General features: G+C 41.2%; 1 protein-coding gene across 1 annotated transcript in view; it reads left to right on the forward strand.

Moving 5' to 3' along the window:
• Nucleotides 1-5,467: 5,467 nt before the first annotated feature.
• adgrl1a (adhesion G protein-coupled receptor L1a) overlaps nucleotides 5,468-23,234 on the forward strand; it is a gene marked incomplete at its 5' end in the record, with an annotated part of 65,329 nt that continues 47,562 nt past the window's right edge. The window contains 3 exons of the mRNA XM_079457555.1: nucleotides 5,468-5,537; nucleotides 20,666-20,879; nucleotides 22,321-22,430. Of these exons, the coding sequence (XP_079313681.1) occupies nucleotides 5,468-5,537; nucleotides 20,666-20,879; nucleotides 22,321-22,430 (394 nt within the window). The remainder of the gene's footprint in view (nucleotides 5,538-20,665; nucleotides 20,880-22,320; nucleotides 22,431-23,234) is intronic.

Here is a 23,234-nt window from a genome sequence, read left to right on the forward strand (position 1 = left end):
GAAAATATAGACCGTTTCATCAGACGTGCCCAGTTAACTTCAGGTTCGTGTTTGGCTGATGTGTCTAATAATTTAACTATTTATATTTTATTTAGTTTATGTTAATATTAATTTATTTCATTATTTTATTGTATAAGTCATACTTCAGTATAGGGGGCTATTAAAGGAGTAGTTCACTTTCTAAATACATTTTCATGATAATTTACTCATCCCCATGTCACCCAAGATCTTCTTTTTTTTTCTTTAGTCGAAAATAAATGATGAAAACATTCCAGGATTTTTCTCCATAAAGTGGACTTCAATTGACTCCTAATGGTTAAAGGTCAAGATTACAGTTTCAGTGCAGCTTCAAATGGCTTTAAACGATAGCAGACGATGAATAAAGGTCTTGTCTAGCGAAACAATCAGGCATTCTCTAAACAAAATAAAAATGTATATGCTTTATAAACACAAATGCTCGCCTTGCTCTTTACTGCGATATATACTCTGAATAAACAATTTATTTAATTTTGTTGTATGTTGATTTTATTAAATAAACAATTTGTTGAATGGGTCCTGCCGTTTGGTCGCATTTAAACATACCGTATGGTACATGGACATCTAGCGTCTGAGCTTTGTATCGCAGTCTTAATTCAAACATTGGAGAGACGAGTTTAGCCAAGTAATAGTTCTCCTCGGGTTCTTCTGATTGTTAGCAGAAATAATCTTCCGGCACTCTATTGTTTGTGAATGTGTACCGGAAGTTCACTTGGGGTCACAAACGTGCGCATGCGAAGTAACGTTTGTGTGTGTTATTAAGACGAAAGCGTCTATAAAATGATATACTCTCTCCTAGAAATCAATGAGTTTCAATTAAAAGCAATCGGAAACTTTTGCGTGAGTCGTCTGCGTTTTAGATATTTCTTTCTCCTGAGAAAAAGAGCAATACATCTAATTTGCTTGTCTCCATTAGAGTTTCAGATGAGATGTCTCAAATCAACTGTTTGATCTCTCCAATCAAAAGCCAATATTATTTTAGATCTCAATATGTACTCAAACATCTCTTACCTAAATCCAGATTATTTTAGCTCTGTTCATTTTACGCCTCCATGCTCTTCGTGTGTTTTAACAGTTTTAAGCAGTTTGAGAAGCAATATCTGAGACTAAGTTGATACTTAAAATGACCGAGAACATCCAATCTTCTGAGCTGTGTAAGAGCAACCTCCGAGCATTGAAATGTTCCTCTGGGGTCATGTAGTATTCAGAATGAGTGTGAGTAAACCCTTTTCTGGAAAAAAGTGTTCCTTTTTGAAGAAGCTGCTGTTTTTCTGCCTGCAATATCATTGCCAGGCCACAACAATTGAGATATTAAAGAGATTTTTCTTTCCTACGGGATCCTCTGGATTAGAGTACTATCCCACCATCTCTCCGTGTTGGGGAAGATATGACAGTCCTCTTCATTGGAACAGTAACACTGATAATAATAATGGTGGATCAGATCAGAGCAAAAGGCCAGCACTGGCCCAAGGCAAAGCTCATAGAGAAAACCTACACTGCACTGCTTCCCTCTCACCTGCCACACAGTCCTAAAACCGCCTGCTGTACGGAGACCTTTTTCTTTCCCCCTCTCTCTCTTTCTCCCTTCTGTTCTATCAGCCCGGACCACGGGAGAGCCATTGTGCCGAGTGCAGACAGAAGCGAGATCAAAAGAGAAAGGTTGAAAGACAAATTTTTTCTTATTAACAGCTACAAAGCGAAGGGAAAAAAAGTAGAGACTGCGGCGCCGTTCGGGAAGGAAACATTTTTTGACCATTAGTAACATGCAGACAGCGGAAGGAACGGCTCTGTTTCCATGTTTGTTTTCCCCTTTACCTCCCAGACTTTTTGATGCTTTGAGTCTCCTGCATCCATGCTGGGTGGTGTTCACCGAGGTTTCTGTCACCGGAGGGTTTTATTGGTCAGTCAAGCTCTTTTTTTCCCGCTGGGGGCTGTGGGTTTGTGTCGTGCCACTGGAGAGGAGAGTAAATATCAGAGAAGGTCAGAGGGAGGAGGGACAGGGAGGATGGAGTGATAGATGGAATGAGGAAGAGGAGGGAACCGGACGCTTGGGTGCAGAAGGAATGAGAGGAGCGGGTGAGATGTTTGACCTATGTTGGAGGTGGCCATTTTAAAAAGTCAAAAGTGTACCCCATAGAATATGAATAAACGCTAACGTCGGTAACTATTTGCTTGGGATCATTTTGAATATGCTATGCTGACCAAAGTTGATAAACTCCTTTTTATACTTATATTTATTGTTGTGTTATAAAATGCTCAAAATTGCTATGAAAATGTGTGTCCCTCCCACTCCTTTTGATTTGCAATAGCAATTTTTCCAAATTTAACTGTTGTTGTATTTTCACGTATAATGTCCGGAAAGTGTAATTTTACAAAATGTTTGTAATGTTTGTGTTTTATAGACTTTACATGTACCGGTATTTTTTTATAGGGTACAAGACATCAAATTACAGAAAAATACATATCATTTTATGGGAAAAAAACATCCCAGCATCCCAAATATCAGTTTTTACTGTTTTTTTACTGTCTATTTTTGCAATACAGTCAAAAAACATCAAATTACAGAAATTTTTCTTTGAAGAAAATCTGAGAAAACCATGTAATTAATTGTACGGGAAAAAACCTTTACAGAATATTACTGGCACCCCTGTTTTTTACTGGATTTTTTTACTGTGTAATATGAACTAGAGGCTGTTGGATATTTAAAGAAATAGTGATTTTATCTGTTTCAGATGACTGAGAAAGCAAAACAAGTTAATAATTATTATATAAAACCAGAAAACATCACACACAGAAAACTATGCCTGTTTTCAGATTTATCTGGTGTCTTTAATTTTGTAATAAAGCCCCTGGTCTTTTTGTGCACGATTCAACATTTTCCATTATTAAAAACAATGCAAATATTTGTATTTGAATCTTTCATCCAAACGTAAAATAACTCAGCCCACCCGAAACTATTTCTCTTTTCTGCTGACATATTCAAAGTTGGGCAAGTGTGGAAAGAAATATTAACCAACAATTTCATAATCCATTTGGTGTTATTCGCTTCGGTATAAAGTCAGTTGGCTTTATTTCCAAGCGAATGTTCTGTTTTGCTGAAAGTAATGAAAGTTTAATGGGAATGCTGATTTCATCTTTGAAGCGATAGTTCACCCCAAAATGAAAATTCAGATTTGAACAGTTATTACTTTATTTTACTTTAATTCATGTGCAGAACACAACAGATTATATTTTGAAGAACGTTGGTAAACAAACAACACTGTCCTCTTTTGACTTCCATTGTATGGACACAAAACCACAGTATAGAGAGGTTTCTTAAAATATAAACTTTTGTGTTCCACGGTATACGCTTGTACAAGTCATGAGGGTGAATAAATGATGGCAAATGATCTCTTTAACTAAAGGCAGGCTGTAATGCATACTGTATATTCTGTCCTCTTAATACTTCATCCATGTACATTTTATTTCTTTATTTTATTATCATTTATCTCTTTTTCCAGTCTATGACTAGGGGAGATCAATGAAATGAGTGGGTAGCAAGTTATGAGGATCAAAGTCAGTCCATCAAATATGTGCACACACACACACAAACACACACACACACACACACACACACACACACAGATTCTCCTCCCAATAAACATGCAGTACAATCTGTCTGTTCTTTCAGAAAGCACAGCAGGGGCAGCATTAGCTCTAATAATTCAGTGCATCGTTGTCGTTTTTTCTCTTTAGCCCTAAAGGAAGTGCAGCCTTGAAGAACAAATGAAAGAAACTTCCACATTGTGATTTATTTCATTAGGCAAATGAGATGTGTAGACCCTCTGGCAGTTCTGACTGACTTGACACTGTCCGCTCTTTCTCTTTCCTCTGCATTTCTTCATGAATCTAACTCTGCAGAGAACAGCCACTCTGGGTGTCCTGCGGTTGGCCCGTGCGTTAACATCCGTGCATGTGTAACGCGTCACATCCAATCAAGCTCTGGAATGACAGGAACAGAAGTGTTTGCCAGGGAACAGCTGTTGCCGTGTTAGCGCAGAATAAAAGGGCGTCGCTCAGCTCACGCTAGCTGACCGGTACTCTCAATTATTTTGAGTAAGCGCAACGTGAAATGAGCCGGAAAATGTGAATCGGGTCATCTGGGTTCGACAGTGTTAAAGCAACGCCTTGCAGTTTCTCGATCTTAAAATGATGTCTCTAAAATGATTTCAGTCCTAGAAATACTCTTAAATGGACTAATTCTGCTGCCGTCGCCACAACCACACTCTGTATGTTCTGTGTTCTGGTCGGTACAAATGACGTTTCTGCATTCGTTCCTTCGGCTTAGTAAACAAATAAAGCGAGATCAAGGGGCAAGCTTACACAGCGACATTATTTACCTAACTGGTAACAGATAAATGTGCTTATCATCCACACGGGGGAGCCGTGAGCAAAGTTCAATAGTGTTGCTTTAATAGAATCAAATGGCAGTATTGCTGTATTGTAGCACTTTCGTAGCCATTTTATTTTTAGCTTATGAATGATAAAATGTTGCGAATCAAAGCTTTTCGAATCCATATATTTGAACAATCACTGCATTGCAAGAGCCTAATATTTAGCAACGTTGTCTGTCGGTGTGGGCACTGATATTCTCGAACAAGAGAAAATTTCAGTTTACACTCTCAGCTACTAAATATATTAAACCTGACCCATTAATACAGTCTTCTACGTCTTTTCTACTTCCTATCCCCCCCAACAAAAACGAATTCTTAGCTTAGTATTCTGTGGTAGGCTAACTGAGACCAGTTTTACTGCACCTATGCATCGTTGTTCTTTTGTTGCACAAATGGCTTCTATTGTTTTCTTTGGATAAAAGCATCTGCTAAAATGTTAAAGTTTGTGTAATTTAACACATGAAATCCAGCATGCATTACTAGAAGACTTTTCCTTTCTTAGCCTCGCATTGAGTTTGCTTTGGCCGAACAATTTTCAGTCCTGTGTGTGAAAACTCCATTGTGCAGAACAGTGTGAATTTGACTTTGTTTATTTGCTATTACTACCCATCCGAACAAAATGGCAACTGTTTAGCTTTAGCCATCTATCTCTACCCTGCCAGTGCCAAACGTGTGTCCAACCTCCCCTCAATTATTTGGAATAAGTGTGATGTGAAACAGGCTGCTCAGAGCCAGAAAACGCGAATCCGGTGGCATCTTGCTTCGACAAAATGAGGCGAATCACAGGGTAGTACTTTACTTTATTGAGCTATAGACGGAGAATGGCCGACAGTAAGAATTTAGGTCCTGCTATTAGTATTGATCTCTCTCTCGTTTGTTCTCTCTCTCTGTCTTTTCGGCAGGTTCTTCATCAGTGAGAGGGCGTGAGGGAAGGAGTGCCCCACATCGAAGCGCCCGCTGACCCTCCTCCCCCCTGCACCCATTGCTCCGTCCGCAGCATGGCTCTATCTCTCTGGATCCTCTTCTCCTGCACTGTCGCTCTCAGCAGCATCCGTCCCTCTTCACAGGGTTTGTACTCTTTATCTTAATGTACAGCGAGATGGTTTTTGTGGTTGTTGGTCTTTTATTTCAAAGTGCTGCTCGGTACATTTAGTTAATGCCAGAGGCATGGTAGTGCGCAAATGCAGGTGCGAATACTTGATTGTTATTTTACAAATTTTCAAGTCCATACTGACAGCGATTAAATGATCTGTTGAGTGTGGATGCATATAGGTTGGAACACGGGAGCAGGCTGGAGTTAAAAGCTGGCATATGTTGGTCTCCTGTGCCCCATAAATGGGGTTGTGTGGACGTGTGGTCAATGGAAGGTCCCTTGTCGCGGTGGAGCTGGTGTGTATGTGATAGTCCCGAGAGGTGGTGGGGGTCTGTCCTGCTAGTGCCCTTCCACTCCAACACCACCGCACCATCTGCTGCACGGCAGGGTCCGTGCCAGGCCTATAGAAAAGAGCCAGCGAGCGTGCAGCGTTTGCTTGTCCAGGTGTATTTGGTGGCCGCTGTATTTCCTGTGTTTAATTTGCCTGCTTCTGCTGCTATGAATTGATGTGATGTACTCAGTGTTCCATTGGACACGTTTTGGCCCCGGGCACCAAGCCGCTTCATCAATGTGCTGTACGTGTGTGCGCGTGTGTGTGCATGAGTGCCTCCAGCTGTCTCTGTGACCTGGCTCTGGATTAATAATGCATTAATAATCAATTGAGTGTTATCAAGGTTGTGCTGCTAGCGCAGGCAATTTGGAGAAATAAGGAAGCCTTTGCTCCTCTATGGGATCATTGATCGCCTTGTTGCCATTAAAGCGTAGCACAAATAACACACTCTCACACAAAGCACATAATTCTCTTCTCACTTCTGCAGTTCCTTCAATGGATTCCTTATATATCTTTCATGTCTGTGTGTGTGTGTGCATATTTATAGCGAATCTCGTATATACACTGTATATAATAATACATACTATATACATACAAAATGATATTTTATGTAGATGGGTCAATGACGCATTTTCGACACGCAAGGATGCAAGGATTTCATGCTATTTCAAAATGCAAATAAATCATAATATATATTGTAATTATTGTCAAATTAAGAATGAAGTGTACACATAAATGCAAATAAAAACGTCAATTAAGTCATTTTAGTGATTTTAGCCATACAGTATATAGCCTTTAAAAATGTCATGTGACGTGACCGTGATTCATGTTAAAATTCATTCATTCATTTCCTTGAGTCAGAGATACATATTTCTGACATCAAAATTAGATATATTACATTTTTTATGTAATTCAAATTATATTTTTGGTCGCACCACATGTTAAGTTGTGGTAATATGTCATTGATAATACTTATAATTATATTATAATTCCAGTTTATATATAAATACTGCTTGGATATATCATTTATATATATATATATATATATATATATATACATTAAATGTATGTATATAAATACATTACGTATAATCATATATAAATTATACAAATGTAATACATACTTGTAACAGATCTTTTTTCAGTGGACTTTTCGGAATTTGCTTTGCTTTTCTCATATTACGTGATTCCGTTTCATTTAATTCATTTATTTTATTTCTAGATTCCGTTGATTTGTTGTTCTAGTTCTGCGCCTCTATGGCGGGTCTTCCTCAAGCTTTTGCTTGCAAAACAAAGCTGGAAGCCCGGATTATTTAGCATAACAATAATATCTGTCTTTATATTTGTTAATGGAGATGTAGCGTAAATATTTATGCCATGTTAACAATTTTAAGTTTAGATTGTAAAACAAGTAACGATGTTCCTAAAAAAGGTAAAACAGGATTCGTTCATTCAGAAAATGTGTTCATTTTTAACCAAGATAACAAATACTACGGATTGCAGATTGAATTCATATTTCCTAACTCCATTCAGCCTAGTGAAATATGACATGAACGTGATATCTAAAAGAAAAAATGTTATATATACTTCTCTGAGAATACAGATTTATACAATTCTGCTGCTTTCTATGTCTTAAATGTCAAAACGGATCGTCATGATTTGCTCATAGGTGTGCAATTCGATGGTGTGTGTGTGCGTGCATGTGTGTGTTCCGGTACATATAAACACACACACACACGCACATGATTTTCTATTATGGTGGTCCGTTGAGTTATTAATATTTTCTATGCCCAGCCCCCCGACCAAACCATCACACAGTACTTTCCCACACTGTAATCCTTTAAATATTTTTATTAAGGCATTATTTAGCATTTTTATTAAGCCATTTTCTCACGGGGACTGCTGAGTGCTCTACACAATGTAGCTCATTTCAGGTTTTACAATCCCCCCACACTCTTCCTCCGATAAAATATCACACCCCAATCCCCATTATACCTCGCTGTCCATATTTTCACAGTCTAATTTCTATCCTTTCTCAATGCTACCTAATAATATTCACTTCTGCACCTGCTTCTCCCCGCCTCTCATATACTTCCACTCATTCGAATTCTTGCACACTGTGTTTTAATACTCTGACGCCTCCATCTAACGCTCTCACATCTCATATGAAATCACCTCTCCGACTGACGCTCACCCCTTGATGTCACACTCCTGAATTCCACCGCAGTGCCCTCTTGTACTGCCCCTCTTAACTCTGTTGCTCACTCATTTGTCAAATATTCTCCCGCAAAAGACTCATTTATGGCTTTTCTTTATGAGTGAGACCTCTAGATGTTGAGGAGTGACACAAATTAATGTTGAACATCGCTCAGATGTGTTCTTGGGAGCGTGGCGGCTTCGTGCCTCTTTGAAATGTCATAGGGCGAGCTACGCTACCGGTGATAGTAGCGACATTTGATTGGTTAGCTGAGTAGGAGGATTCTTTATTGTATTTGTAAACCGGATGAAATGTCACAGCCAAGTGCACTTTCTTTATATGGTGAGAAATGTAGGGCAGGAAATCATTACACCCAATAAAGTATAATAAAAAAGTATTTTGTTTTATTTCTTTTGTACCTTTCAATTGATCCATCGGGTAAAAATAAACCTGGTTCGTTTTAAAAAATTCATACATTATTGTACATGCATGCATTCACTTTTTATCTAAACTAACATTCGTCTATAGACCACTTCACAAGATGTAAACACTGGTCCTGAAACACTTTTTTAAATCGAACATATATAGTTAAAAAACAATTATTCACTTTAATGTATTTTGTTCAAATGTTTGTGTAGTGTTAAAAACTGAATATTTTAGCAGTAGGTGTGGGGATCAAACCAATGGCTTTTTACACAAACTTCTACCAGTAGGAATATGCACATTTTAATTTAATTAAACGCTATGATTATTATTATTATCATTATTATTACATAATTGTTTAATTTTCTAAATATTTCCTCAGTTTTATAAGATCTTTTTAAAGATTTTTAAATAAAAATAATCAACAATAAATAAAAAAATAATTATTAAATAACCTTATAACATAAACAATAGAAATACATATTTCTTTTTGGGATTGTGTCCATTCAAGACTTCATATGAAATGGCCACTGCTTTGCCTGCTATAAACATTACAAAGACATCAACGTTTTGCATACATTTATCTTCTTATATTCGGAAATCAACATGCTTGTCAATAATACTGCTGTGGGCATGTACCAGTGGGCAGGTCAAAGGGTAATACATAACTCAGTGTGAGTCAAAAGAGCTCAGTGTAGTATAGGCTTGGTGCAACAGAAAGAGGAGAGGAACAGAAAGTGTCGTGAGTTGGATTCAAACCTGCATCGTCCACATGAGTGTCATTTGTCCTGCTGTACATAACAGCAACACACCACCGCCAGATCAATAAATCCATTAAGGCGAGTGTCACTGTTCATGGCTACTTGTTCACTTAACACCCAAGAAACACAGTTGGCTCCTTTAACACCTCAGTCTTTGCATGGTATCAATGTATACTTTCCAAAGGTGCTCTTTTTCAATTTTCAGTCAACCACGCCAACCAATGCGTGACTTTGGGTTGGAAAGTGTTTGGTTGGAAATCTTTTTCCATTATTCGTCACCAAACCTCTGCAAACACAGTTTGTCACAGAACAGTGAAGCATAAATGACCCGCTGCATCTTTAAATAAGCTTTTATTCGGCGGCATCGTGCTGCAGTCTCGAGGACGCGTCTAAAACGTGACTCATAGTCATCCAGCAGACTCACAGAGACACGGCGGCCCCTGTAAACAAGCTGTCGGAGTAGCCCCTTTCTGCGCGGCTTGTAAATGTGCAGTGAAATAGCATTATTGCTCTTTAATGGGATGACGGGCGGGCCACTGATGGGCGCATGATGGAGTCTTGACGTGAAGGTTTCATTAAGTGTGTGTGTTTATTTATCTGGCCGTGCGTATGTGTGTGATAACAGCGCCAGGGCCGCTGACTGCTCCAATCTGTCCTCATCTTACGCACATTTAAGCCTCACGGAGAGACAGACGTGCGCTTTCTCTCCTCCGCGGCCCTCTTCTCATTTTCCTCCTTTTCTCGAGTCATCGTTCAGCTCTGGAGGACCAGCTGTTTTTGCTGTGCTTTTTCTCTCCCGGCTCTTTCCTGCCTGAATGTTTAATGAGGGAGGAATTTGTTTGGGCTGCATGGATCCGGCATCGATGGGGCTTTTTGAAGCAGCGAGGGTCGAATTCATACTTGTATTGGCTGAATCGAAGGCTTACATAAAGCAGCCGGCGTCTGCGGCTTCATCACAGCCGGGATGGGGTTTGAAGGGGCGTCGTTTGCCACCGAATTTCCATCGTAAAGTTAGCGTTTTTTCATTTCCTCCACCTCGGTCTCTATCCATCCTTCACACCTCGTCACATTCCTGTGCATGCCTTCACTTTCTTTCTCTCTCTCTCTCTCTCTCTATTAAGTCATGTGACCTCGGATATCTTCGCCTCCACACTCCTCTCCATCCAAATCATGGTTCCAATTCATTGGTATTTCCTCTCATTTTTTCTTGTCGTGTCTCATTTCGTGCTCCTCTCGTGTCCTTCGTGTGGTCATCTCTTCTTGTGTTACATCACATCATGTCGTCTCTCGTCCGTCTCTCGCGGATGTTGGTGGAAGAGCACAGCGTTCTTCAAAGAGCGACGGTGAGAGCAGCAGATCACAGACAGGGCCGCGCGAGTGAAAGGTTAATGGATGGCCTTTGAATATATATTGGGAGTGTGGGAGGTTGGAGGGGAGCGGGAGCGAGAGTGGTGGCGGGATGTTCTTTCAAATGGGCCTTTGAAGATGCTCTTGCTCTCCTGTCTGAGTGAGAGAGTGTGTGTCTCCGCCGATGAGAGACATCAGAGGCCACGTCTGAAGCCCTGCATTATCTACTGTCTGGTCTGCCGTGTTCTGCACATTTGCTTTATTCTTGTTCCTTTTGGGTGCAGGGTCTGCTTTTCGCAGCGTGGGTCATCACTTTATTTCGGCGCGTATGTGCTGCTGACGTTGCATTTGCACGGGTGCTTGTGTCAGAGAGGTGCATGTGTGTTTTCTCTACCGCTGCTAAGTAGTGACCAGCAGTAGCCAGAGAGACATCCTGATGGGGGGCAGACGGTATGTGAAAATACAAAAAAGGACATAAATATGACTAAATTAGGAGGAACGTGCCGCACTATATGTCACGCTTTTTATCTATGACTTTGACACAACTCCATATTTTGGGTTGAAACAACCCAGCATAAGTTATTTTGTAATCCAACAACTTGGGTTTGTTCCTTCTTGACCCGGTAGCCTACTGGGTTGAAAATAAAGAAGCATTTTAAAGTGCTGGTAGTCCAGAGGTGGGGCTACACTTTGACATTCTTTCCTCCTAACGTGTTGCCGACGGCTGTCGATTCCTCCAGACATGGCTCGATCCTCTTTACAGTCGACATCTATCGAAACTGTCTTACTTGACTTTATTTCTCCTTGACTTACGTACTCATCTCTCCCCTCTTGGCCTACTTGCTCCCTCCCTCTCCTCTTTTTTGATTAGGGAAGGCAGTATTGAGTTTCCATTTATATCCTTATATAATGCGGCTGCCATTAGCTTATGACAGGCCGGACTAACCAAAGTCTCTGGTGGCATTATGCTGCTGGTTTTATCCTCTGCCCTATGAAGTAGTTTTATTACCTCTACGCAAATGAAATCACATGTCTCAGAGACTGTGGCATGCCCTGAATTACTTGCTCTCTCACTGGCTATATTTCACAATTCGAGGATCAACGGGGTAAAAAAGCTAAGGGAGTCGGACTACCGGCATTAGGCTAGAAGCAAGACGGAATGTGGGGTATGTGTGAATGTGAAGAATGTATCCTGCTTTTGATTATTAAAAAATATACATTTCATCAGAACGCATAGCTACAGTACTTGTATTTAGAATATTTTTTATCTAATTCACTACAGTAATTGTAACTACTAAAAACATGAAGGCCTGTATTGATATACAAGGCTTAGTTTAAGCCAGGGTTATGCCTTGGTTAAATTAGGTTATTTCAGTAGGTTTTATGTAAATGCCTTAGATAAAAACATTACTGGTGTGCATCTTGAGACAAAACAATGGTAATTTCATACTTAAAGATACGTCAGGGCAATTTATTTTCCTTTGAGATGGCTTAAACTTTAGTTTTAGTCTGGGACTAGTCCTAAACCTTGGATAGTACTAAACCTAAATAGTTTTTAATTCATGTATAAATTACACGTTGCATAGCTACTATTGAACAGCTTTTAAGAACCAGATGGTGTAGTTACGCCATCTGCCAGCAGGGGCGAACTGGGCCACGCTCACCAGCGTGTTTAGTTTCAAACCCTCGGTTTTAATCTCCTGATGGCGTGAGGTTAGTTCAGCAGAGGCTAGCGGGTCAGTCATGTTGTGCGTATCACATCCTGTCCTCAACAGGAAGTTCAGGTCTCGGGTAGAGCTGGACGCTCTGTGTGGCTGACCCCCGCTCATGAGTGTCTCTCTCTCACCGGGTCCTAATCTTAATCCTGGCAGTACCAGCCGTCTCCGTTTTCTCCCGGCCCGGCCAAGCCTGACGCCGGCGTGGCGTGAGGCTGATGGAGGGTGTGGAGACACTCGAGTGTGGTGCGATGTGTCACGGTGGGAGAGGCGTGTGGTGTGATGTGGACACATGGGTGTGGATGCGAAACGTGGGAGGCAGTGCTGGGTTGTAATTGGGTTCGGTGCGGGTGGTTGCAATGGGCAGAGGGCAAAAGACAAGCGGAGCTTGTGGAGGACAGAAACTCATTGACCTTCAGTCTGTTCTTTTAAATGCTATTATATTTTCTGCCCGTCTCCCTAAATTTTAATCTTTTTTGGTGTGTGCTTGAGCAAGCATAATGTGTATGTATGGGCCTCTGTGACTTGCCTTTAATATTTAGGAGTCTCTGTCACTTTTTATTACGGTAGTGAAGAGACAGAAAACTAGATTTTGAGTGCTGCGTTGTTGTCAAGGTGGTGCAGAGTGGTTGCTATGGTGTGACATTTAGAATGGAACTTGCAATTTTTTCGTGATACTGTTGGACAAAGTCAACAGAAACCAGCATCATATTCTATCCCAGACCTTTTATATCCTATTACCTATTGACCACTTTGGAAAACATAAACAGGGCTGGTCCAGAATAACTTTCTTTAGCTTTTTAACACTACACAAATGTTTGAGAACATTTATAACCAAATTAAAATGTTAAAAGGAAACTTAAAGTGCTGCTGGACCCGTGTTTACATCTTGCAAAATGGTCTATATTTACTAAGTGTTCCTGTAGCTCAGTTGGTAGAGCATTGTGTTACTGCAGAAAGCTTGTGGGTTTGATATTCAGGGAGAACATACAGATAAAATATAAATCCTATAATAGACTGTACTGTAAGTCACTTTGGAAAAACAGGTTTTTACTATTTAAAAAGAAAATAGCTATGAAAAAGCAACGTCAAAAACGTTTATATTCGGACTCAGAAATGCATCCGTGCAGGATGTCTGATTTTCCCAATTACAAGACAAATCACACTCGTAGATCAACCTTATTTGCAGTATGTTGATTCATTATTAATGAGTTAAACCTTTTCCCTACACATCATGTAGACGGCTTGTTAAGAACTGAATTGCTTCTCCATTGAAGCTTTCTCAGCTGTTTTTCAGCTGAACTAAGACCAAAATGTTGTGTTCATGTATTAATGCACACTATGTGGTCTGCAGTCGACAAATGCAATCGATGCACACGCCCTGACGACAGATATCAACGTTGTTACCAAAATTCATAAAGTTTAAACAGAATTATTTAGACTCTTTACAGTAAGCTGGGAGGGGTTTGTTACTGAGCACCCAACGTGTTCAGTAACAGCTGGCCGTATATGACTTTCAATTTAGAGATTGTTGACACGTTGGCACCTTCCACCTTGTAAATCCTCCTCATTCTGCAGCATTTTGCACATCACTGCAGTACTGGCTGAACATGGCAGCCATGCCGGCTCTAATGGCGCTGGTTTCCAAAGCCTGAGCTGTGTACTAATGAGCAACTGAGCGATTAGAAGTGGTGCCTAGAGATGAACAGATACAGGAAGAGAAAGCTGATCGTATCCGCACTCCTAGAAGTCAGCCCTGGAGAATATTCCTTCTTTACAACCTGCTTCTCTCTATTGCAACTCTTAATTGCTTAATCCATTATTCCTTCTCTAATTGATAGGCAGCTCTAATAATCAGGTATTTCAAGCTCAATTCAAAAGATTGATTTTATTTTTTACAGCTTTTGGTTCACTGCCTGATGAATTATTTAGTAGAAAACGCTCTTTGTCACACAGCGCGGAAAAGAGAACGGAGTGACACATGACAAATGATTGATATCCGTGTAGGTGAATTGAAATGTATCACACATTAGAAGGCAATTTGTACTTTTTCATTTGAAGGTAAAATACTTTGTCTTGTGACACTGTAATGTGCAGATGTAAGTGTAGGTAAGCCATTTGTAGGTTGGATATAAATGATTTGTTCGGAGTGTGTGTTCATTGGCAGATGACTCATCCACTGTTTCTGCTGTGAACATTAACAACACCTTCCCATAAGAAAAAAAAACAAAGACAACATTTCTAAATATCTCAACTATTAGACATCAATGAGATTAAATGGAAAGCGAATGGAAACTTTGGTTTAAGTCTCATCTGTGTCTCAGATATTTCTTAAAAATGTCTCCCTTAGTGTTTCAGATCTCAATAATGTCACAAACTGAGCATAGATTCGCAAGTTTTTAAGTCTTGGCAAGAAAATATGATTGAAGATCTCAATATAAACATCATTCAATTGACCCAAATCCAGATTTTCATATGACTTTATTTTACAGAATGGTTTCATTAGGAACATTTATCATCCGAAGAACTTTTCTGTTCCACAACAGGATAACTTGCATTGGAAATGTTCTTTTAAAAACCTTCGAGTGGATAGTTATTTGGAGAACCAAACATGCTTCTTCGGTGGCATCACTTTGTAATTTTACTCCGTGCTCTTCGTGTATTTGAACAATTCCGGCTATGCAATTTCAGTAGAAACATTTGAAATTAAATTAAACAGAGCTGAGAACTCCATCAAGTCTCTTGAGCTATGAAAGTGAAATCAATAAGGCCGATAAGAAATTGGGCCAATAAGAAACCACTTAATACAATCCTAGAGACCGCATAGCAATTCACTAACAATCGCTCGAAACACCTTAGCAACCGCAAATAGACTCCCTAGCAACCAGCTGCTGGTAAGTTTTACACAGACAAACAGCACAGGCTTTTCTTCTGAAAATGTTAATATTTTCACTATTGTCATCTGTGCCACTGGTGGTGCAGAAATGACACACTTCACCTTAATGAAACACTGAATATATCAACTACTCATTGCTGGTAATGTGGCAACATGCAGACATGCTTCTGTGCCTCTATGTCAGTGATGTAGGGTACAGATTCTATCCCATAGTGCTTCTCTCATTCTTCTCATTTTCTATTGGCTCTGGAGTAATTATGAAGCTCTCAGAACCCTGCAGACCTTTAATGAGCCAATCAATGCCATATTTTACCCTCTACAACACTAGACACGGGGTGTCTCCCCTTTCTTTTTTTAGCCCATTCATTGCGGCCCTCTTTTCAGCTGTCTCACCCTATTTGTGTCTCGCCTGCCCCGTCTACCTCTGTCTGTGTTGCTGTCTGTCTTGTGGGTCAGTGTGTGTGAGGAAAAGATTGTTCGGAGCTCTCTGAATCCCCCGGCCCCTAGGCTTTAATTATTGCATTTAGATAATGAGTCAAATCCAATCGCTCTTCAAAACCGCTCTGAATTACTATACAGCCCTTATTATGGCAACATCAGCCCCAGTTTCTTCAGGGACATGTCTATGCCCCGTATACTCCCTGGCCCCGTCATACGGAACATGGGGAGGGGGACAGGCGGGAGATGAAAAGCTCTTCAGGGGGAAAATAGTGAAGACTGCATCCAACATCCATGCATAGCTGCTCTTTTCCAATGAGAAATCAGGGTTTCGGCACCGTATAGAAATGTGATACTGGAAAAAGTACACGTTGGAACCCTTTCTTTTTGCAGATCGTGCCGTGTTATCTCATTGGCATTGTGAGTGGCTAATGTGATGAATGGCTCATGGCTACATACAAAACCAGATTTAAAAAAAAAATTTATTTGCTTTAGTAGCTTTTATCTGACACCAAATAATACATGTTACAGCAATATGTGTTAAGTTATGCGCTGTCGAAAAACGTAGTGATGAACAGTATCATGAGATAATATATTTTGATTAAGTAAAAAAAGATGAAAATGAATCATTTTCTAAATAGTTTAATTAAAACAAACGTTGTAAATGAAGACCTCCCAGTGTTACCCAAGAGAGGGGAGGGGCAGTTTATGAGAGCAGATTGCTTATCGCATCAGTTTGCACGATTGTAAAGTGCTACAAAAGAAATGGCAAACTAGCATTTTGTCATGCTGTACTGCTACTTGTTTTAAAAATACAAGTACAGTGTGCTGCTGCAAAACATGCACTGTTTTGAAAATATCTGAATTACTGCCATGTCAAAAACATACAAAGGCAAACAGCATCTCTGCTTTGGTTTTGTTGGGTACATGGCAAATGTGCTTTCACACAATTAGCCTTCGTGTATTCAACGCCAGTTAGATGCCGGCATGCCTCATTTACTATTGCGATCGATAAAAGCGGCAAGGCCAAAGCTAACATAACTGTTAGTCTAAAGGTGTGTACAGCATGTTCCTGAAGAAAGAGTGGATAAGAAAGTGAGAGTCCAGCTCACACAGAGAACAAAAGAGAGCACACAGTGTTTTTGTCGTGCCGCGTGTCTGGGGCATTAGAGCCGGAGGTAGATACTTATACTGCAGACCCATTGATAAAATGACATTTCAGACTATCATTATCTGCTTACGGGTTGTACAGACTAGTCGATTCCTTGAGTCGAACAGTGTTTTTGCTTCCCATTTCTTTTGCCTGGTCCCCCATCCAAGCCAAATATATTTTGTGAATAAAGTGAAACTGGAACGTAGGGAAAATGTAAAAGTGGATACAGATTTGTTCAAACATACAAGACAAAATACTTGTAAACCACAATGTTAAAACCCACAATGGATTAGTCCACGTTCTAATCACTTTCCAAAAAACTGACCATGAACAAAGATTTCTAGATCATTTCGCTCTAGATATTTATTTACCCAAAACGGATGTCTTAATCCCTAGTGGGGATTAAAAGACAAATTGGAAATATGACAGTCTGAATATCTTCTACACAGGTTCCACCATTTAGCTCGAGACTTGACGCCATTTTAATTCGGATTACAAAACTAATTCCCTTCAGTCCAATTTCCTCTCCGATGGGAGATAACGTCTTTGGAATTAGAATACGCTCATAAATGAGAATATGAGCCTATTAATCCAGTAGCAGTAGTGCAGTTTGGGAGATAACTGGTGCTGGAACTACAGGCTATCTGGTGATACAGACGGATAGATAGGCGGAGGCAGAAGAAATGAGTGTAACGACGTGGTTGGCGGGATAGCAGAGTGCATTTTGGGACATTGCGACATGCTGGAACTATATGATGTACATGTGGGTGGGTGGGTGATTGGTCTGCTGTGAGATTGGCCTCCTGTGGCGAGACGGTGCCGAGCCCAGAGTAATGGTTTAATCAGTGACCAGCAGTATGGAGCTGTGTGTTTGCTCCACAGGAACGCTGCGGAAACAAGGCTACACGCTGACACTCTCCAATTCCACTTTGCTTCTTCAGTTGTGTTGGTGCACATGTCACGAGGATACAGGGGAACGTGCCTGTTTGCATTTACACAAGTGTTTTATGTAAGCCCAGGCACATGTCTCGGTTTGTCTCTCAGTTCGACCACATCGAAGTTTACAAAACCACTCCATCCTCAGCGGTGCCGTCCGTAATGTTCTCGCTTGTTGTGTTGAACCGCGTGTGGCAGCCACATTGTCGTGTGAGGTATGATGCTGTTACACGTGTCCACGTGCCGTGACGACCACTTGGACTGGGTAAGAGAACACAAGAGGATTACAGGACAGTTTTGTAAGAAAAACTGACAATGGCGAGTGTGTTTAGGTGTCAGGATAAATGGTTGACATTTTGCAGGAAAGAAGTTTGCTTTAGATACTGTGCAGCTCTGAGTAATGGCCAACCCTGACCTCCGGTAGAAAAGAGGCCACTCAGAGACGGAGAGCTTTACATTTTGGTCCACCATCGTTTGCTCGGGGAAGAAAGGGTTTTCGTGTCTGAAGTTGAATAGCTGTTCAGGGTTTTTGCACAACAGAGACCACTGTTATAGTCGGACTGGGATTGACAACAGGTGTAATCCAACTAAATTGACGGTTTGTTAATAGCGAGAATCGGACCTTCAAATTAAGAGTGACCAACAAAATGTTTTCATGTGATGTTATTGTGCATTTCAATTCTAAATTAAGTTGCAATGCATAAATGTATATCGCCCTCTCTGTTCAAACAAAAACTGCAGGTTACTGGACATACTCTCTTTGGGAGGGTTCATGGAAAATGATGTCACGTGAAAACGTATCTGACAAATTATAAATCATTGTTATCGACGACTTATTGGGTAAACTGGACAGACCGTTTTTTCGCACTTTCTCAGTAACTTATATTTTTACCAATAATAGGCCTATATTGCAGTTTCAACCAACAATGACTTGATTGTGTTTAATGGGCCTTTAAGTCTCACGCATAAAACAAAACTGATGGAAGTCACTCTAATGGAGGACAACCTCTTGTATGATACAGAGCTCATGTCTTAAAAACACAAATACAACACAGTTAGGCCTGTGTGCAGTGCAATCTGGTTCTCACTGTGTGCACAGTACAATTCCAAAGAAAGCTTTTTGAACTCTGGAAAATATTCCCATTAAAGCATTTAGCACATGCTTTTATTCAAAGCGATGAATACAATGAAGGGAATTATCCAAGACAGGCAGAAACATGAGAAGTGCTAAGATACAAGAGTTTACCAAGTGTTAGAGAAATACATGCTGGTAAAGGGAGAGAGAAAATGTGTGTATCCTGTGCTCTCAAGCATAATATGAGTGTATCTAAAACTCTGTGGCTTTATATTTCCTGGCGGAGGTTTGCGTTGAGTAAGCAAATTTTCAAGTTGTCGGCCTTTAATGAAAAACTCTTCCCTCCCTTCTTCTATTTGATTGTCTTTGAAGCTGTAAGGGCAAGGGGAGTGAATTTCAGGGGTGCTGAGGGCTTCATTGATCAGTTTTTCTGGAGCGCAGAGCTCCGCGGGTCAGTTCCGCCCCCTCATCTTTCAGCACAATGGCCGGCTCCGCAGGTTCGCCCCTCTCTTTGTGTCAGGACCACGGAGAGCTCCACCGCCTGCTTTTGTCCTCGTGAGTGGAGGCGGCCGGCGGCCATTTTACGTGGCTGGATCTGTAAAGGCTTTGAAAGCTCTTGTTCAGATAAAGTATGCCACTCTCGGACCCTCTCAGCCAGACGAGATGATTAACCCCACGGCACCCGTAGCCCTCTTAACACATCTCTCCCTCTCTTTACTTCTCTCTATCTCTCCCTCTTAACAATCGAGCGTAAATGGCAGCCGTGACGTGTGGGCAGGAAGGGTCAGTGGTGGGCTCTCTTCCTGGTTCCAGTTTGGCTCAGGTGTTTGGGTATTGGTTCCTGAGGAGACGAGGACGTATGGGAGCTGTTTTTTTTATTCTCGGGCTTGGCGTCAGGGTGGTGGATGGGGCCCAGCGTGGAGCTGCGGGAAGGAGTGGGTGGATGTTAACAGAGTGTGTACGTAAAGCTAACAGTTTGTTTGAGCGAGAGGGTAAATAGTTTGCTCTTCAGGACTATGAAGGCTGGAAATGTAATCATTTGCTTAGAAAAACGTTTAATCTTCCTCTCTTTCTGTTTTAAAGCTTTTTGGGGGTCATAAAAGGCTTTCTGTTATAAATGACTCTTTATGCTGTAACGCAAGTGAAGATTTCTTCTCAATTAGCAGGTTTCTTCATGACCTGTTAATAACACCAGCAGTCAGGCTGTTTTCACGGATCTGTGCGTGTAAAACTCTGCAGTTCCACACATTTCGGCATAACTGCGCTGCCCGTCATTCACAAAGTTTTGTACAACCCTTTGATGTTTGTTTTCTCAATATTGGCCTCGCTATTTTACCATGTTTTGTACATTTTTGCAATTCCCCTTAAAAACCAACCCAGAAAATACCTGTGTGTTGACATAATACGTATTACGGCATATTACACAATTCGACTTATGTTTCTTTCACGACTCCTGTTCCTCTTTTACAAAAACCCTTGCTGTACTTTCTTCATTGTACTACTTTTAAAACTGTTACTGCCTTTCACACAGTTGTCCCAGTCGATCAGGTAGTAATGTAAATTAGTGGAGGCGGGGACTCATTTACATATTCATGAATTTGCGTACACTCTATAAAGCAAGAGTGTAGTATCATTCAAGCTATTTTAGAATAGAAAAATAAAATCACAACAAAAAAGAATATGAATATGTCATTTTGTTGACCAAAGATACTATTACTTACAAGTATACCTTTTGTATAAAATCAAACCCTGCGCTATATTTTCTGCTGAAGAAGCATACGAATTTGAAAGTACATTTTCACTGAATGCTTATTTTTCTCTTTCCATGTAGCATTAAGTCGCTCCGCAATGCCGTTTGGTCTGATGAGGAGGGAGTTGGCATGTGAGGGATACCCCATCGAGCTCCGCTGCCCCGGCAGTGATGTCATCATGATCGAGACAGCCAACTACGGCCGCACCGATGACAAGATCTGTGACGCCGACCCCTTCCAGATGGAAAATGTACAGTGCTACCTGCCAGACGCTTTTAAAATTATGTCACAGAGGTACGTTGAAAATAGCGGGCAGTTTGTGTGCTATAAACACCTGCTCACACTCCTGACTGTGTTCATACGGTTGAGTGTTTATCGTGAGAGTGTAACTATTGTGTGTGTGCTCTTCCCGCAGTGGCGGTCCCTGTCTGTGCTAAGCATTTACTTCTTCAGAGACTAGATCAATGATTTCCTCTTCTGGCTATCCATCAGCCTTGTAACGCAGAGAGAGAGAGAGATGCGGGATGGGTAGAATAAAAGAGGGATAAAGCCACGAATGATGGTGTACTAGTTCAGAGATGATGAAAGGATAGACAGATTCGAACGGAGAAACGTTCCTGCATATGTTTGAAGAGGAATAAATCTTTACCGCTCTAGATCCGAGGGTGCATTTCATACCGTTAATAGTCATGCATATATACGTACATTTATCTACTTTAGTCAGAGGCAATAGCTCTAACCGGTTTGAGCTGGAAGTGAGACAGAGGGGACGATTACTCTGCGCCTCTCTGACAGATGCTGTTTACATTTACATTCATGCATAAGGCTTATATCCAAAGCGACTAACATTGCATTGTACTCTACATTTTGTTTCTGAGTATGTGCCATCCTTGGGATCGAACCCATGACATTTGCGTCGCTAGCGCCATGCTCTAACAGGAAAGCTCAGTGTTTGTCAAATGATCACGCTTCGTGTGAAAATATAAGTGTTACTTGCTAATGCAGGCATTACTATTGCTGTTGATCATATTTAAGGTGAGAGATTTCAACAAACAATGCTTCTTAAGCAGAGGTGTGCTTTCCTAACAGTTTGAGCATTATGAGTGAAATGAGCCACACAATTCTGCAGACGGAAAGCCCGTTCACACCAGGAACGATATATAGCAATACAAAGATTTGTCTATTTGACGGTTTAATTATCCGTGTGAAGTCTTTGTTAAGTTTGTTTTTTAAAGCATAGTTTTCCATAGTCAGATCACTGAATTGTCACATCCACAACCATCCATATTCCTCATAAACATGCACATGAAAATTTTTATATTATAACTGCTTTGTGGTCTATGAAGAGCCACTCCTTCGCCCTTTTGGTTGGTATTATTGCTTCTGTTTTTTTACTGCATAGAAATCCAGAAAGCATGTGGTCTCTCAAAAACGTGCTCATTCCATACATTTCTTTGTTTCCGGGTTTAGTAAAATATAAACAGCAATAAGATGTTTACATCACATTAGAAACCTCTTCATTCCCATTTACATGCAATTTGCCCAGGCAACCTTATATAGCAACAGAATGTTAAAAAACACCCCAGCAACCCTATAACAACGTCCAAGCAACCATTTAGCACAATTCCAAAAAATCAACACGTAAGCCAAGCACCTGATCACATTTTCCTCAGATTTCTTAATATGCTCTGCTGTGTTTGTAACATCACCCTCTCTCTCTCTCTTGTTCTCTCAGGTGTAACAATCGGACTCAATGTGTGGTGACGGCTGGGTCTGATGTCTTTCCGGACCCCTGCCCAGGGACCTACAAGTACCTGGAGATCCAGTATGAATGTGTGCCATACAGTGAGTAATAACACAAACACTCCACGCCAACAAACCCCACCCCTCACCTCCCCTACCCCGCCCCCTTCACCAGCCCCCCGTCCCCACCTAACCCCGCTCCTCTCAACCAGCAACTGCCATACACACACTCACGCTCATGAGTGCATTCTCTCTTTCATTCACAAACACTCAAACGCTCACATTCTCTCGCTCTCTCTTTCTCTCTAACACACACACTCTCACTCTAAACCGTTTTTTTCCATCGACAGTGCGACGTTCCAGAGGCTCTGGGAGATTTTCACATCGGAGACGCGCACACAGAAACGCAAGGCAGATAAGCATTCAATATCCCCGGCGCTGTGCAGAGTCAGCCTTTATTGGCGATCACAGTCACACAAACGCACTCGCGCGCAGCCTCACAAAGTAGCAAAATGACCCTCGGGGTTCTTTATCTGGCATTAAACACCTTAACCACCCCTCCGACAGACAATCAAAATGAAAATTGGGCCGCGGCGAGGCTGCGGGAGAGAAGCGGCGTTCCGCGTACCCGACTCGCACATTGGGAATGTTAACACGAATCTCAAATACATTTCAGGCCACGTAAGTGGCGCACATGCTAATGTTCCCATGGCTTTCCGCCGCGCCGCACGCAAACCAGAGGCAGGTGTGACTTTCTTGCACGCAGTTTGCTCTGGCGTACGTGTTCGAGAGCTCGGCTCATGTGAAGATCTCCCGTCAGACGGCACCCCTCCTCCTCCCCTTCATGACTTTACATGTGCAGGTGGTCCAGATGGGGGCGGTGACTCAGCGGAGGGTGGGCTCAGG

The sequence above is a fragment of the Barbatula barbatula genome (genome assembly GCF_947034865.1).
Source record: "Barbatula barbatula genome assembly, chromosome: 5".
NCBI lineage: Eukaryota > Metazoa > Chordata > Actinopteri > Cypriniformes > Nemacheilidae > Barbatula > Barbatula barbatula.